The sequence below is a fragment of the Oryx dammah genome, unplaced genomic scaffold (assembly GCF_014754425.2).
Source record: "Oryx dammah isolate SB20612 unplaced genomic scaffold, SCBI_Odam_1.1 HiC_scaffold_27, whole genome shotgun sequence".
Lineage (NCBI taxonomy): Eukaryota > Metazoa > Chordata > Mammalia > Artiodactyla > Bovidae > Oryx > Oryx dammah.
In genome coordinates, this window is record NW_024070211.1 from 45,572,944 (window position 1) to 45,589,392 (window position 16,449).

The window sequence follows — 16,449 nt, forward strand, 5'->3', positions numbered from 1 at the left end:
CAGGTGAGTTGCTGAGTGTGAGACTATCCTGCACCATCTCCTGAACGTCCTGCTGGACAAAACTCATTACAAATCTGTAAGTAATTCTTTAATACACAATAGTGATGTAAGGTTTCACAAGATGTAACATGAAAAGCTCATTGGTTTAGAAGAGTGTCATTATGGAGACAGATATTTAAGCAGAATAAAGACATTGCCTTGAAAGTGTTGAATAATTTATTCCACACATGCTGTCTAGTCTATACTGATAGAAAATAAACTGGAAAGTGAGGTATCTATACTAAATCAATTATTTTCTTTAACATGTTATTGTCATTATTGATGACACATGGTTTCATCCAGTATCTGGTCCTCAAAGTACTGTTGACCTCGTTAGTAAAAAAAAAAGAAATCCCACAGAGTATTTAGGCACTGGCAACCTTCGGGAGCGTGTTAACCTTACTCACCCTCTTCTAGTGTATGATGTCTCATTTTCTTCACTTCATCAGCCTATAATTACTTTGGCATACGTTACATCTACTTCACTTATGTCAAGTTCCCCCTTTCCCACATATACAAATAAATCTAATCTGTTACTATTTATCAGAACATGTTTTTTTCTAGTGTCCACTTATGACTTTGCTCCTCTATTTTTCTCTACTTCATAGTAGGACTATTTTCTGATCTTTTTACTTCCTTTAAAGCTATGCTTCTTCAGTATAGGTAGGTATAAGCATCATAGGAGTACTGGAGTGGGTTGCCATTTCCTTCTCCAGGGGATCTTCCCTACCCAGGGATTGAACCCAGGTCTCCTGCATTGCAGGCAGATTCTTTACCAACTGAGCCACTAGGGGAGCCCTCAATATAGGTAGGTATAGGCAACTAATAGTTTCTCATGTCTAATAGAGAAGTCATTCCCAAAGATTTATATTTTTAAATATATACTTTTAAAAAATACAGACTTTTAAAATATAAACCACTTCCTTTTACTTTCTTGATATTCCAGTTTGAGCATTGCATAACCCACTCCAGTATTCTTGCCTGGAGAACCCCACGGACAGAGGAACCTGGCAGGCTACAGCCTTTAGGATCTCAAAGAGTCGAACACGGCTGAAGTGACAGCACACACACATGCAGAGCATTGCACTGGTTTTTAAAAGTTATATGTGTTAGATTATATCTATGGATTTCACTTTATAAGAGGAGACAGATTGCTGTATATATATTAGTTATGAAAGAGATAGCATTGAGGCAGATGGAGCTGGGAAACTCCTCACCTAAATTATTTACCATTTATGTTCTTTCTAAATTTCCTGTTTTCAGTTAGATAATTGGCCTGTTAGGGGTGATTTAATGATCTACACTTGGTTCAGTGTTTGGGACTGGTTTAATGCTTAATTCCTCGGGATTATAGTCATCCTTCTTTGTTCTGTTCAGCTCGTCATTTTGCTGGAGACACTCTGCATGCCAAAGTTGCAACTGAGGCTTAGAGGTACTTGAGACATCTGTGAAAGGAAAGGCAGTGTTGCAATGGTCAAAGCCATGGACTGGAGGCTGAATGTCCAAGCATGAATTCTGGCCCATTACTCGCTAACTGGGGGGCTCCTCTGTCACTTAACCTCTCTGCCCTTCAGGTTATTGTTGTTATTGTTCAGTAGCTAAGTCATGTCCAGCTCTTTGCAACCCCATGGACTGTAGCGTGTCAGGCTTCTCTGTCCTCCACTATCTCCCAAAGTTTGCTCTGATTCATGTCCATTGAGTTGGTGATGCCATCTAACTATCCCATCCTCTGTCACCCTCTTCTCCTTTTGCCTTCCATCTTTCCAGGCATCGAGGTCTTTTCTAATGAGATGGCTCTTTGCATCAAGTGGCCAAAGTATTGGAGTTTCAGCTTTGGCAACAGTCCTTCCAATGAATATTCAGGACTGATTTCCTTTAGGATTGACTGATTTGATCTCCTTTCAATCCAAGGGACTCTCGAGAGTCTTCTCCAACACCACAGCTCAAAAGCATTAATTCTTTGGCACTCAGCCTTCTTTATGGTCCAGCTCTCACATCTGTACATGACTACTGAAAAACCATAGTTCTGACTAGACGGACCTTTGTCAGTAAAGTAATGTTTCTGCTTTTTAATATTCTGTCTAGGTTGGTCATAGTTTTTCTTCCAAGGAGCAAGCGTCTTTTAATTTCAAGGCTGCAGTCACTGTCTGCAGTGATTTTGGAGCCCAAGAAAATAAAATCTGTCACTGCTTACACTTTTTCCCTTTCTATTTGCCATGAAGTGATGGGACTGGATGCCATGATCTTAGTTTTTTAAATGTTGAGTTCTAAGCTAGTTTTTCACTCTCCACTTTCACCCTCATCAAGAAGCTCTTTAGTTTTTCTTCATTTTCTGGCATTAGAGTGGTATCATCTGCATATTTGAGGTTGTTGATATTTCTCCCAGCAATCTTGATTCCAGCTTGTGATTCATCCAGCCCAGCATTTCACATGATGTACTCTGCATGTAAGTTAAATAAGCAGGGTGACAATATACAGCTTTGACATACTCCTTTCCCAATTTTGAACCAGTCCATTGTTCCATGTCTGGTTCTAACTGTTGCTTCTTGACCCACATATAGGTTTCTCAAGAGACAGGTAAGGCGATCTGGTATTCCCATCTCTCTAAGAATTTTCCACAGTTTCTCCTTCAGGTGCCCCATGTCTAAAGTGGGAAAAATTGTACATAAGTGCATGAAGGTTAGCCAGAATTATTACAAAGAAATATAGGGGCAGTCAGCAGTTAGTTCTCTGATAGAACTGCAGAGGAAAGCATGCAGCTGCCCTTTGTTACAGTAGAGCACTCCTTCTGGACTCCTCTTGCTTGAAAGAGTGAGAACTCTCAAGTACATTCTGAATCCTCCTCACTTAGGAGCTCAATTAGGGAACAATTGGCTCCAGGCTGGCATTTTTTTCTAAGATGCTTAATTCTGTTCCTTGAGCACTTAATGGGCAGTTAAGTTTCTTAAGTTTTGTCCCCAACTTGTCTCTGAATGAAGTATCATGTGACCTCTTTGAATACCTCTGGATGCTATAGTCTAATTAGGAATTCAATTTACACACACACACACATACACACACACACACACACTCACTCTCCCCCCTGCCAAAAACAAACAAACAAAAACAGGGATGATAGATGTTTCAAGATGTCTAGAAAACAAAGAAAAGAGTATGCTCTGTGTTTAGTTACACCTGTCTTCAAGGGGCCAACTGGAGGTGGAATATGTAACTGGGCCTGGGATGGGTAAGGAATGAGGATGGTGTGGCTCAAGGCTGCCAGTGCCCACATCACAGGGTTGCAGGCAGATGGCTTCTGGCAGGGAAAGGGAGAGCTCACATCAGTTGACTTTCTATAGTTTCTCTCTTTCAATCCCCATCTGTGCCAGCCGGGTAGAGGGAAGTCTGCATGGATAGAGGGCCTTCAGAGAGAGTTGGGATAAGCACCTTTCAGGAAGTTAGAGTCTGCTGGGCAGCAGACACAGGTCCAGTGAGTTTCTGAGTCTAGTTTGTGTGCTATTCATCTTGCCCAGCTTACAACTTTCTCTAAGGGTAACACGAATGCCTCACTTGTGTCATTTGTTTGTTATTTGTCTTTAGTTTGCCAACTTGATCTCCTCAAAGGCTTAACTTTTTCATGTCTGTTTCTTAACTCACCGAAACATCCAGAGGAACTTTCAGAAGGTAACTATTCATTTTTATGTCCTTGGTACACCAAATAGAGCTATGTTTGAGATCTTTCAAACATGTCTCAACATGAATACTTCACTGGAAATGTTTTAAGATATGATATTTTAAGGGTGAAATCAATGATGAGATAATCAATGTCATAGAAAATATATTTAAATGAACAATGAAAGCAGTTAGTTTTATGACTATATCCCTAAGTAAACATTTTCTTTCAAACTTATTGCCAATTTTAAGTTAGGAAAATGTGCTTACTTACCAGAAGATGGAATTGATACTTGTGTGTTTTCTTTATATTTTAAAATGTGTGTTTAAACACCAAAGTTAAGAAAGATCTATGTCATTTCATTCTATGAATACATGCTTTTTCTATATTATTTCAATGATCAGAACAGAGTTGTATAAGTGAAAAGGAATATGTTAGTAAGAAGTAATTTCAAATGACAGTTTTATAAAATTTTTCCCCATAGTTTTGGATAATTTTTCTCAGACCCCAGTGGAAGCAGAGACAGAAGTTTAAACTAGCTCTAGATGTTACTAATAGGCACAGTTTCCCACTCTTTTGTCTCTCAGAGTCAGAAAGAATTTGCATCCATAAAGCAAATACGAATTTTCTACAGAATGAACCATTTCATAAGGGAAAAATAACAACCCATTTCTAACAAAGAAATTAATTATTGGGCCTACAGAACACCATCTTTATGAGTTAAAGCCAAAACCAGGTTATGTGTTTCCTTTTTAAAAAATCAGTTTTCCTTGGGAACATTTAAAAATGTATACCCAAATATATGATTTCACTATGACTCAATATTTCTTATAACTTTAAAGAAGCCTATAATAGATTTTTGTTCCAACTATACTAGACAGAATATATCCAGTATATTGCTAAATTTCTGGAGCGTGTCTCTATATAGTTTAGTGCATGTGATAAAATGGAAAGTACTTAGGACAGTTTCCACTACTGAAATAGAGTTGCTTGAAGATTTAAAGGTTTATTTATTAAAAGATTTATTTCATGTACCCCTTCTAAATAAACTTCTCTTTCTCCTTCACATATTCTGTTCCTGCCATTTGCTGTGTTCCAGACAAGGAGGAATTTGTTGGCTATGGTCAGAAGTTCTACATTGGTAGGTAATGATTAATAAAAGGTGGTTCTTTGTCACTTGCTAAGTTATATTCATACCATTATGGATAAGCCTGGCTCTTCTGAAAGCTTCTTTTGCTGATGGGTGTTCTCAAACTGGTTTCTCTCTGTTTGTTTGTTTTTTTTTAATTAGTCAGTGGCCCCATTTTTTTTTTTTTTTTTTAAATTTTAAAAGCTCCCAGATGATTCCAGTATGCATCCAGGCCTGGGGACTAACATTCTGCTTTCCAGACCCTGCAGCCTTTCTATTGCTTGCTATCTTCTACCTTCAGACACACCATATGTCAACTCTTTCCGGGACTTTCCTGGAGGTCCCTCTGTTAAGACTCTGCCCTTCCTCTGCAGGGGGGCACGTATTCCATCCCTGCTCGGAGAACTAAGGTCCCACGTAAAAAAGTTAAAATGGACTGTTTCGAATCACAGTCACTGCCTGTTTCTCCAGGCGAGAGACAGGAAGCGAATTCCCCGGCCCTGGGCCCTGGATCTCACTGTCCCTCCGTTTCCACCCTGGCAGCGGGTTTCCGCCGCAGCATGCGCTTGTGCCGCCGCAGGGCCCACCGAAGCCAGCTGCGCGCCCCGGGAAGCGGCGCCAGCAGCTGCGCCGGCGCGGTGGGCGCCCCGTACGAGGAGGTGGTGAGATATCAGCGACGCCCCACCGACAAGCACCGCCTCATCGTGCTCGTGGGTATGTCCCGAGGGCAGTCTCCCCATCCGCGGCGAGGTTCCCCTGCCTTCAGTAGTCTTGCATTGGGCGTAGTAGTAAAAGTAGGACTCTGGGCCTGCATATTTTTTTTTAAAAAAAAAGACGAAACCGTTTTTTAATGTGTGTTTATAAATAGAACGTTATTAATTATACTTTTAATGTCTACAGTTGAATGTGTTATGCCAAGGTGTATATGAACCTGTGTAACAACAAGATGTGATATGATGTTATAACTAAGATTTTTTTTGCCCTGTTTAGAATTTCTTTTAGAAGCATGGATGAGATGTTTCCCATCCCCCACCCACCATCATTAGTCTATATTAGGAACAAAAATGCTTAAGATCCATTTCTCTAAGAAGTGTGTAACTGTCTCCTTTAGGAGAGTTTCTAAAAATCTTTGGTGCTAAAGAACAGGGCAAATATAGCGCTGGGATGACCTGCATTGTGACCCAGATGTCTACAAAGCTGGTCCCTGCCGTAATAGTTGCTGTTCAGTCACTCAGTTGTGTCCACCTCTTTGGGACCCCATGAACTGCAGCACGCCAGGTTTCCCTGTCCTTCACCATCTCCTGGAGCTTGCTCAAACTCATGTCCATTGAGTCAGTGATGCCATCCAACCGTCTCTTCCCCTGTAGTCCCCTTCTCCTCCTGCCTTCGGTAGTAGTAACTTCCCTCTTACTGCCATCTTCTGTGTGTATCCCAGTTGTGGTGAAGGCAGGCCCCTTTGAAGCAGAACAACATACCTCACAGCCAGGACCAGCTACAGAATTTTCAGGACACAGAGCAAAATAAAAATCCAAAAGCCCCTTATTCAAAAATGAAGACTATATGTATTGCAAAAGAAGAGCATTAAGCCAAGTGCAGCAACCTAAGCGTGGGCTTGTGGCTTGCACAGTTCTCTGCCCATGAAGCCAGCCCTGCCTTCACTTGCACATGGGGGTGTTGACTTCTCCACTTGTGGTCAGGGATGTGTCCCTGAATTCTGTCATTGTGGAAGCCAATTTCTGGGTTGTGCTGTGATAGGAACTTCATGGGAAGAGGAAAGGCAGCTTGTCTCGAATGATCTGACATGAGGCTAGAGCCTTCTCAGAGAGCCAACATTAGGCAAAGTGTTCCTGGGTGACACGTTCCTGCAATTCCCTACTTCTTTTCTGAAAGTGTGGGTTACTGCACAGGTCATCAGGTGGAGAAGTGTGGGTTACTCCACAGGTCATCAGGAAAATTCCCAAGAATTTTCCGGGGTTATTTCAATTCACGAGAATGGAAGTTATGTTATTTTCCCTGCAAAAACATGTGCTCTCAAGTGTCTTCAGCGGAAGGATCAAAGTGATGGTTTCACCACGTACCTCTGCTTATCCACTTCTAATCATTTCCATATGTGATGTTTTGTTTAGGACCTTCTGGTGTTGGAGTAAATGAACTGAGGAGACAACTTATTGAACTTAATCCTAACCGTTTTCAAAGTGCTGTGCCACGTACGTTTATTTTTTCTTTCATAGGGGTTCATATTGGAGTAAGATTTTCTTTTTACAGATGCAAAAAGATCTGCAGATGTACTGCTCTCAACTATTTTATACCATCTTTGTTGTAAGAATGTAAGACACAGATAGTCCTCAGTATTTCTAACTAAACTTATTTTAATAGAGGAAATTGACTTACTAGCATGTAGCTAGCTAGCTAGGCTTTTGAAAAGTGACTCTTTTTTTTCCATTGCTTAGCAATCATATACATAACCTTTTAGGAAAAGTAAATATTTAATAATGATGGCTAGCATTCATTCAATATTTATAATCCTCCTGGCAGTGTGCTTGGCTCTTTGAATGCTTTATCATATTTTTTATTTTAATATATGCACATATAATTTTAAATCAACTATAGACAGGCAAGTCTGGTGTGCTGCAGTTCATGGGATCGCAAAGAGTTGGACAGGACTTAGCAACTGAACAACAAGAACAATAACTATTACACCATCCAAGGTGAAGGAGCCTGTGGATGTGGGTGCTTCCCCTTTACCTCAGGGCAAGAGAGAAGTTAGGAAAACTACTTAAAGAGCTTAATATGTGTTTCGTGCTTTTTGGGAGACACAGAAGCCTGGAATCAGAATTATATCTGAAATATCTAAAGCATGAGAGTTTAGAAGAAGTGGCCAAAGGCTGTTTGGGGGAGGTAGCTGCCATTTTAGAGTCTGTCACTGCAAAAGAGTTGTGATTTTTTCCCCCAAAGACCAGATATGGGTGGATAATGTGGAAGAAAGTCTGCCTGGGGTTGTCTTGGTTCCTGCCCAAGAGGAAGCGTCAATGAAAGGAGACCAAACGTGAAGCCCCGAGTACCTGAGGGTGTGGAAGAAATCACAAATGACTAGGTGGAATAGAGATGGATTTGAGATACCCAGTAGTGGTGGTAGAGGGGTAGGCTTTGCAAAATAATCCACTGAATCCTCTGGGAGATTAAGAGCCAGATTTAAACATCTGCTAAGTCTAAAAGGAGCCATGAGAAGCCAGCATCAGCATCAGTTAAGTAAGAGTTTTCTTGCCCTGCTTGCTCCTCCTCTCTCTCTGCGCTTAGGCTTGGAGAGTTATAAAACTGGAGGAGGAGCAGTAGGAATGCAATGAAAGGGAAGAGAAGAGAATCAAGCTCCCTATCCTGATTTCTGACTTCTCTGATGTCAGGCTTCCCTTGGTGTAGCAAGTCTGAGCCAGCTGTGGGGAGAAGAAGCCTGAAATATAAATAAAGTTCATAATTTTGATTATTACATGGAAACAGAATTTAAATGATTGAGACTGAGTTTCAGGCATAAATGATATTGAACCTTTTTTAAAAAAACAAACAAACCTAAGAGTAATCAGAAGAATTTGAGAATTCTATCCAGGGCCGAACAAATGAAGTTGTTTTATGATCACATCCCATAGACTGTGCTTTCCAAGTACTGTTTACCTATGTAAGAATGGGCACTACAAAGCAAAAACTAATAAAGAAATCACCACTTGCAATAATCTGGATTAAAATAAAATGACCACAGAATGTAGAATTGTATGTTGTCTGGATAACCATCATTCAAAATGGGAATATGTTGCCCATATTTTGCTCTTTAAAATGAATGAACAGGGGGTTGGGAGGGGGGTTCATGTTTGGGAACGCATGTACACCTGTGGTGGATTCATGTCAATCTATGCCAAAACCAATACAGAATTGTAAAGTAAAAATTAAAAATAAATTAATTAATTAAAAATAAAATAAAATGAACAGTTTTAAGCTCAGAATGAACGCCTCAAGTCATGCACCAATTCACAGACCGTAGCTACAATATATAAAACATAGTAGGATAGAAGCCAAGGAGAAGGGGTTATCTTAGGCTGATAGTAACATAATTTTCTATCACCTGAGAACTAGATTTTTTTTCAGTACAAAGCTATAGGAGGGTAGCATAACTGTAGGAACTCTGAAGATCTAAAGAGAGGCTTGAATAAAGAAAAAAATTTTGCTTTTTGAGCTTCTTGAAATGTTCAGTTTATTCAGTTCAGTAGCTCAGTCGTGTCCGACTCTTTGCAACCCCATGGACTGCAGCACGCCAGGCCTCCTTGTCCACTGCCAACTCCCAGAGTTTACTCAAATTGACGTCCATTGAGTCGGTGATGCCATCCAACCATTTCATCCTCTGTCGTCCCCTTCAATCTTTCCCAGAATCAGGGTCTTTTTAAATGAGTCAGTTCTTTGCATCAGGTGGCCAAAGTATTGTATCTTGAAATGTTGGGAACTCCTTTCATCATTTAGAGTCTATTTCAAGTTCCTTTTTGGTCATTTCCATGTGTTGGTATCATCAGATGTTGATCTATTTCATCTTTAAACTTTATCAAATGTAAATACACATTTTTTATGAATAAGGAGAATTTATTGTAATGCAGGTTAAGGGACTAGCAGCTTTATAGTTTATACAGGTCACAGAGCTAGAACCATGTCTTATTCATCTTTGTGTTCTAAGAAATTAATATGATAGCTGGAATATAGGCACTCAGTATACGTTAGTTGAACAAATGGGTATGCAGACTAGAATCACTTTTAGGTAGTCAGTGAACTCCTGTGTTCTATACAAGTTACTATTTAGGTTGAAGAATCTATGAACAAACTGGTCATATCAAAGAATCAGATTGAATCTAGACTCTACCAATCTTTTCTTTCTGGAGATCCCTAAAACTGATCACCAGCTTACTTGGATGTTCATGCATCTGAGCAAGACTACAGAGTGTCAGGGCTTTATTTCAAATCTGACACAATCTGCTGTGGTAGAAGAGATTAGTTTGGCAAGAGTCAGGACACCTAGGTGCTTGTTTATAACTTTGGTTTTCATTAGTTTTATTCACATGAGCAAGTTAGTTACTCTCTGAAATCTTTAGTTACTTGTCAGTAAGCTACAGATAACAGCATTTCACCTAGCTAGGAATACGAAGGATGAAATGAGATCTTGGGAGATGCATTATCTAAACGTAAGATATTGCTGGTTTCGCCACCTGAGGGCCTTTAGGCACCTTCTGTGTGCATGCTCAGTCATGTCTGACTCTTTGTGATCCCATGGCAATAGCCCACCAGGCTTTCCTGTTCATGGGGTATTCCAGTCAAGAATACTGGAGCAGGTCGACATTTCCTCTTCCAGGGGATCTTCCCAACTCAGGGATTGAGCCCACGTCTCCTGTGTCTCCTGCACTGCAGGTGCATTCTTTACCATTGAGCCACCTGGGAAACCCTTAGGCACCATGGGGCTCGCAAATAACTTTCCACTTCCTGTCCTGACGTAACAGCAAGAGTTCCTTTATAGCCTCTTTATCTTGGCTTAAATACGATGCGTTCTGGTCTAGTCTACACCACAAACACTTAACAAAGGTTTATGATTAGCTCATTTTGATATGGGAACTTCTACTTTCTTATCACCAATCAGGCTCCCTTTTTTTGTTCTAGCATTTTATTTATCTCCTTATGTATTAATATGTTTATTTTGATCATCTTTATCCAAATGCATATGGGTAATAAGTCCAAACATTTTGTAGATTCTAAAATCTTAAAAATTCCCTATTTTGACAGATACTACTCGTTCCAAAAAGAGTTATGAAATGGATGGTCGTGAGTATCACTATGTGTCAAAGGAAACATTTGAAAGCCTCATGTACAGTCACAGGTAAGCTAGACATTTGGAATCTGGTTCTCTCCTCTCGTTGTTTTATACTTAAAATAGAGCTCTTATTTTCATGCTTTGTCCCAAACTTCTGGGATACATTTTTTTTATTCTGAAAAATTAAGTAAGAAAATGTATATTGATTTACTAGTAGACTAACTCATTGAGTTTGGAGAAGGAGCTGAACTGAGTTGTAAATTTCAGAGAATTGGGAGTAGTTAAGTCTTAGATCTCCTAATATATATTTTTCCTGTTGAATATCCACTAATTCATTTATCAAGATCCACATATTTTACTCTCTTCTGTTGGAATTTATCTCTGTTATTGCTAATAATAATTTTACCTGTACAAACAGTTCTTGTTTTCTTTATCTCACCCTTGCAGAATGCTTGAGTATGGTGAGTACAAAGGCCACTTGTATGGCACGAGTGTGGATGCTGTTCAAGCAGTCCTTGATGATGGAAAGATCTGTGTTATGGACCTAGAGCCTCAGGTGGGTCTGTGGTGGAATATTTCCCATCTCCCCAAAGTAATGAATGCATGCCATCCATTTTTTGCACATGCTTTATTCTGTTAGGATAAGACTACTTCCCATATATAAGGACCAGGATCTTACTTGAAAAATCAATTGTCATTATCTTGTCTTTTTAGTTGAGGGGAAAAAAATCTAGTTTCTCAGACCTGCCCCTCCCCCCCCAAAAAAAAACAGCAACAACAGAAAATAAAATTAAAAAAAAAATTAGAAAAACAAAGCGAAAACCCCCAGAATGAGCAGACAACCATAAAGAAAACTGAGGATCTTTTTTTTTTTTTTTAAAGGTAACTTCTTGTGGAGGGAATAAAATGTTGCTTTATGCAAGGGGATGAGGTTCCTATGTTATCATATCAATAGCTGTCTCCCTGAGACCACATGTGGAATAGAGCAGGAGTGAGTGAGTTAAGGTGAGATAAAGAACATACAATGTGTTGTCAAAATTTTTATAAACCTTGTGTTTACTTTATGTTTTCTGTAGTCATGTAAAAATGATACCTTGTATGCTAATCAGAGGACAAGAGAGTTGTTCTCGCTTGGATTGAAGCTGTGGTCAGCATGAAGATGTCAGTATTATCTGTTATGAGACAATGGCAAGTGGAAAGGGAAGTGAGGGACCTGATTGGCCTTGAGAGTCTGTCTTTGTCTTTTGCCCATGAGATCATGTGTAGAATCCTGTTCTCAGATTTCAATAAGGGTGTCATGGCTAGTGAGAAGAAGAGCCAGGATTTGAATTTAATTTTGATTCCAGAACTCCATCTCTTAATTTTTAAAATGTTTTTTAGAGTTGAGGACTGGGAGCACATGAGAATATACTCTGGCTAAAAATAACTGCTAATTTATGGTCTTAGAAATTTTGAGAACATTCATGTTGACTCTAGAAAATTAGGACTTATGTTTTTAGATCCTCAGTTTAATATTCTCTCGAGATATTTCAGCTACTAGGGCTTCTTTTTTTTCTCATTTTTTTCTTCATTATTGTTTTTCCCAAACTTTACTTCTTATTTTGTATTGGGGTAGAGCTGATTAACAATGTTGTGGTAGTTTCAGATGGACAAGCAAGGCACTCAGCCATACATATCTATGTAAGGACTTCTGTTTTAAATGTATATTTAATTTTTCTGTGTAGGGTATTCAAGTGGCTCGAACCCAAGAACTGAAGCCCTATGTCATATTTATAAAGCCATCTAACATGAGTTGTATGAAGCGATCTCGGAAAAATGCCAAGATTATTACAGACTACTTTGTGGACATGAAGTTCAAGGTAAGATACAGAGGATATAGATGAGTATATTGTTTTTTTCCCCAGTCAGAAAATTACTGTATTATTCCATAGTATCCCTATATTAAGGAATGTGATTTTTGTTTCTAATGAATATTACCCTTATGAGTTATCCTTGTTGAATGTCATTTATAGATATTAAAATAAAGTTTAATAACTACTCTTATTTTTCTCCTCTTTTTGGGTCTAGCTTTAAAAGAAAAGGCCCTCAAGTCACAGTTTGCAAAACCACACAGAAATTGGGTGTGTGTACTTAGAATGGATTATTTATTTTGCAAAGTATTTGAATTTACTTTAAAATACATACAGATGGCTAACAAACACATGAAAAGATGCTCAACATCACTCATTATCAGAGAAATGCAAATCAAAACCACAGTGAGGTACCATTTCACTCCAGTCAGAATGGCTGCTATCCAAAAGTCTACAAACAATAAATGCTGGAGAGGGTGTGGAGAAAAGGGAACCCTCTTACACTGTTGGTGGGAATGCAAACTAGTACAGCCACTATGGAGAACAGTGTGAAGATTCCTTAAAAACCTGGAAATAGAACTGCCATATGACCCAGCAATCCCACTGCTGGGCATACACACCAAGGAAACCAGAATTGAAAGAGACACATGTACTCCAATGTTCATCGCAACACTGTTAATAATAGCCAGGACATGGAAGCAACCTAGATGTCCATCAGCAGACGAATGGATAAGAAAGCTATGGTACATATACACAATGGAGTATTGCTCAGCCATTGAAAAGAATACATTTGAATCCGTTCTAATGAGGTGGATGAAACTGTAGCCTATTATGCAGAGTGAAGTAAGCCAGAAAGAAAAACACCAATACAGTATACTAACACATATATATGGAATTTAGAAAGATGGTAATGACAACCCTGTATACAAGACAGCAAAAGAGACACTGATGTATAGAATAGTCTTTTGGACTCTGTGGGAGAGGGCGAGGGTGGGATGATTTGAGAGCATAGCATTGAAACATGTATATTATCATATGTGAAATAGATTGACAGTCCAGGTTTGATGCATGAGACAGGGTGCTTGGGGGTGGCGCACTGGGATGACTCAAAGGGATGGGATGGGGAGGGAAGAGGGCGGGGGGTTCAGAATAGGGAACACATGTACCCCCATGGCAGATTCATGTCAATGTATGGCAAAACCACTAGAATATTATAAAGTAATTAGCCTCCAATTAAAATAAATAAATTTATATTTTAAAAAGTAAATGTGAAAAAATAAAATAATTGACTGTATCATCTATTATATGAGATCTCTTTATAAATATATTAAAACATAAAAGATGTTTATTAATAATTATAGTATTAATAGAGGGGCCAGGCCAGGTGGGATTAATCAGTGATTTTCCCATATATATGTATAGTTTTAATTAAATATACTTTAAATATTTTAAGTCATAACATACATTCAGTAAGGTGTATAAATCTTAAGTGTACAGTTCAAAGAATCTTTTACAGTGTGTATGCACCCAGGTAACCATCATCTAGATCAAGACATTATATCCACTTGGGTGTGCATGCACGTGTGTGTGTGTGTGTGTATGTGGTGTGGTAAAAAGCATATAACATAAAACAAGACTTACCATCTTGCTCATTTTAAGTGTACAGTTAAGTAATGTTAATTCTGTTCATATTGTGAGGCAGATCTCCAGAATTTTTTAATCTTGTAAAACAAGTTAAATATATGGATTACTTCATGAATTTGCATGTCATCCTTGAGAAGGGGCCATGCTAATCTTCTACATCATTCCAATTTTAGTATTTGTGTTGCTGAAGTGAGCATGAGGTATCTTTGTATTATCCTTTACCTCTCATTATTTTTATCTTCATTATTTTTTCAAAGGCTACTATATGGAAGTTTGTTCTCCAGTTAGCATTTCAAACAGCGGAGTCTATGGATATGTTCTCTGAGTCTTAATGGCGATTTGAAAAGTTAACAAGATTGTTTCTAGGTCTTGTGTATGGTCACCTTGTAAAGGAGTACTGCCACAAGATCTCAGTGCCCATATTTATATTTGTATTTATGACAAGTTGTACTAATTATTGTAGACAAATATGAAAATAATAGCAATGAATTTAATGCATTAGTGCCAAGTGAAGGCCAAATGATCTTGACCAAATGAACTTTCACAGCAGTAGAAATAGACAATATTATAGGTGAAGTCAGTCACCATGAAGAGTAATTTAGAAATGCCTCATTTGAAGAACCATGTCATACCATCATGTTCAAAGTGGCCATTTGTGTCTACAAAATAATGTCATTCTTATCAGATTAATGTTCATTTGAAATTTATGTTTAATTTTTATTTATATTTAACTGATAAAATTTCTTTGGTTTTATGTTGTATGTGGTTTGACAGCTCCAAGTGTTTAGATAATAGAATAAGATAATCTAAGTCCAAATAGGAAGTTGAGAGGATTGGTTGTCTACAAACTATTAACTCAACTTTATGAAAACTTGGTCTGGGAGACAGTAAGTAAGACTAAACACAGAAACATAAGTTTTGTGGTTTAGAGTGGAGAACATTTACATGACCTGTTTTTATAAACAGCTACAGTTCTGAGTATAACAACATAACTGCCTGTTATTCCTATTCATCTCATTAAGTTTGCTATTTGTATTTTTGTATTTTTCCTAAAGGATGAAGATCTACAAGAGATGGAGGATTTAGCCCAAAAAATGGAGACTCAGTTTGGCCAGTTTTTTGATCATGTGATTGTGAATGACAGCTTGCAAGAGGCGTGTGCGCAGTTGTTGTCTGCAGTTCAGAAGGCTCAGGAGGAGTCTCAGTGGGTACCAGCAGCATGGGTTTCCTCTGATACAAAATCTTAAAGAGGCCTTCTGCTTAATACTGGAGTTTTAACAATGTTCACCTGTTCCCTAGAGCTGGAAAAACAGCTATAATCTAAAACATCAGTGTCATATTTGCTCTTTTATAATATGTGCAACTGCAAAAGTGCTGCAGTTTGTTCATCTTATTTGAAAGAAATTTGTATGGTGATGTAGAGTTATCTCTTTGGATTTCAGGGGAAAAAAATGTTCTCCTTTACCTTATATGCAGCAATTGGTAGGGAACAATGTTAAGTCACCGAGTATGAGAACCTTTCATAGATTTCACGTGGCCTTTGTGTGATTCAGATAAAAAAGAGCTTTCCTAAATAAAATACGTTGTATTTAATTTCAGAAACTGTATTTTACCTTATGAAACTTGTTTTATAACCATGGATTTTTCAAAAAGTTACACAGTTTAACTGCAAGAAGGAAGGATTAATATACAAATCACCTCTAACATCAAAACTTACTGAAACAGCATTGTTCTCATTTTACACATTAAGCTACAAGGAAAAATTATTATTTTGATTAGGGCTGTAGCAATCATTAATTTCCCCAAAAGCCAGTATCTACATTTATGCCTAAATTAGGAAAGAGCAATGAATTTTAGTGCTAAACACCAACATCTGAGAAAACAAGGGGATAAGGATGTTATTCCACGAACTCGGAGACTTCCAGTCGCTCTTCCTGCCTTTATATATGTTCACCCTCTGGATGACTCCCTTGTTCAGTCACTCAGTCATGTGGACCCCACGGACAGCCAGGTTCCCCTGTCCTTCACTACCTCCTGGAATCTCCTCAAACTCTTGTCCACTGAGCCAGTGATGCCATCCAACCATTACATCCTCTGTCACCCCCTTCTGCCCTCAGTCTTTCCCAGGGTCTTTTCCAATGAGTCTGCCCTTGTCATCAGGTGGCCAAAGTATTGGAGCTTCCACTTCAGCATCAGTCCTTCCAATGAATTGATTTACTTTAGGACTGACTGGTTTGAGCTCCTTGAAGCCCAAGGGACTCTCAAGAGTCTTCTCCAACATCACAGTTCAAAACCATCAATT

The 16,449-nt window shown here is 38.6% G+C and overlaps 1 protein-coding gene and 1 non-coding gene across 2 annotated transcripts in view; one reads left to right on the top strand and one right to left on the bottom strand.

The window, feature by feature from the left end:
* MPP4 (membrane palmitoylated protein 4) overlaps positions 1 to 15,748 on the top strand; it is a 36,786-nt gene extending 21,038 nt beyond the window's left edge. Inside the window, exons 14-21 of the mRNA XM_040228796.1 lie at positions 3,688 to 3,702; positions 4,791 to 4,832; positions 5,364 to 5,534; positions 6,947 to 7,027; positions 10,626 to 10,719; positions 11,101 to 11,209; positions 12,378 to 12,512; positions 15,203 to 15,748. Coding sequence (XP_040084730.1) covers positions 3,688 to 3,702; positions 4,791 to 4,832; positions 5,364 to 5,534; positions 6,947 to 7,027; positions 10,626 to 10,719; positions 11,101 to 11,209; positions 12,378 to 12,512; positions 15,203 to 15,394 — 839 coding nt within the window. The 3' untranslated portion in view covers positions 15,395 to 15,748. The remainder of the gene's footprint in view (positions 1 to 3,687; positions 3,703 to 4,790; positions 4,833 to 5,363; positions 5,535 to 6,946; positions 7,028 to 10,625; positions 10,720 to 11,100; positions 11,210 to 12,377; positions 12,513 to 15,202) is intronic.
* On the bottom strand, positions 14,240 to 14,344 carry LOC120855283. The gene has a single exon (XR_005719242.1). It is a non-coding gene; the product is annotated as a U6 spliceosomal RNA (small nuclear RNA).
* Positions 15,749 to 16,449: the final 701 nt, after the last annotated feature.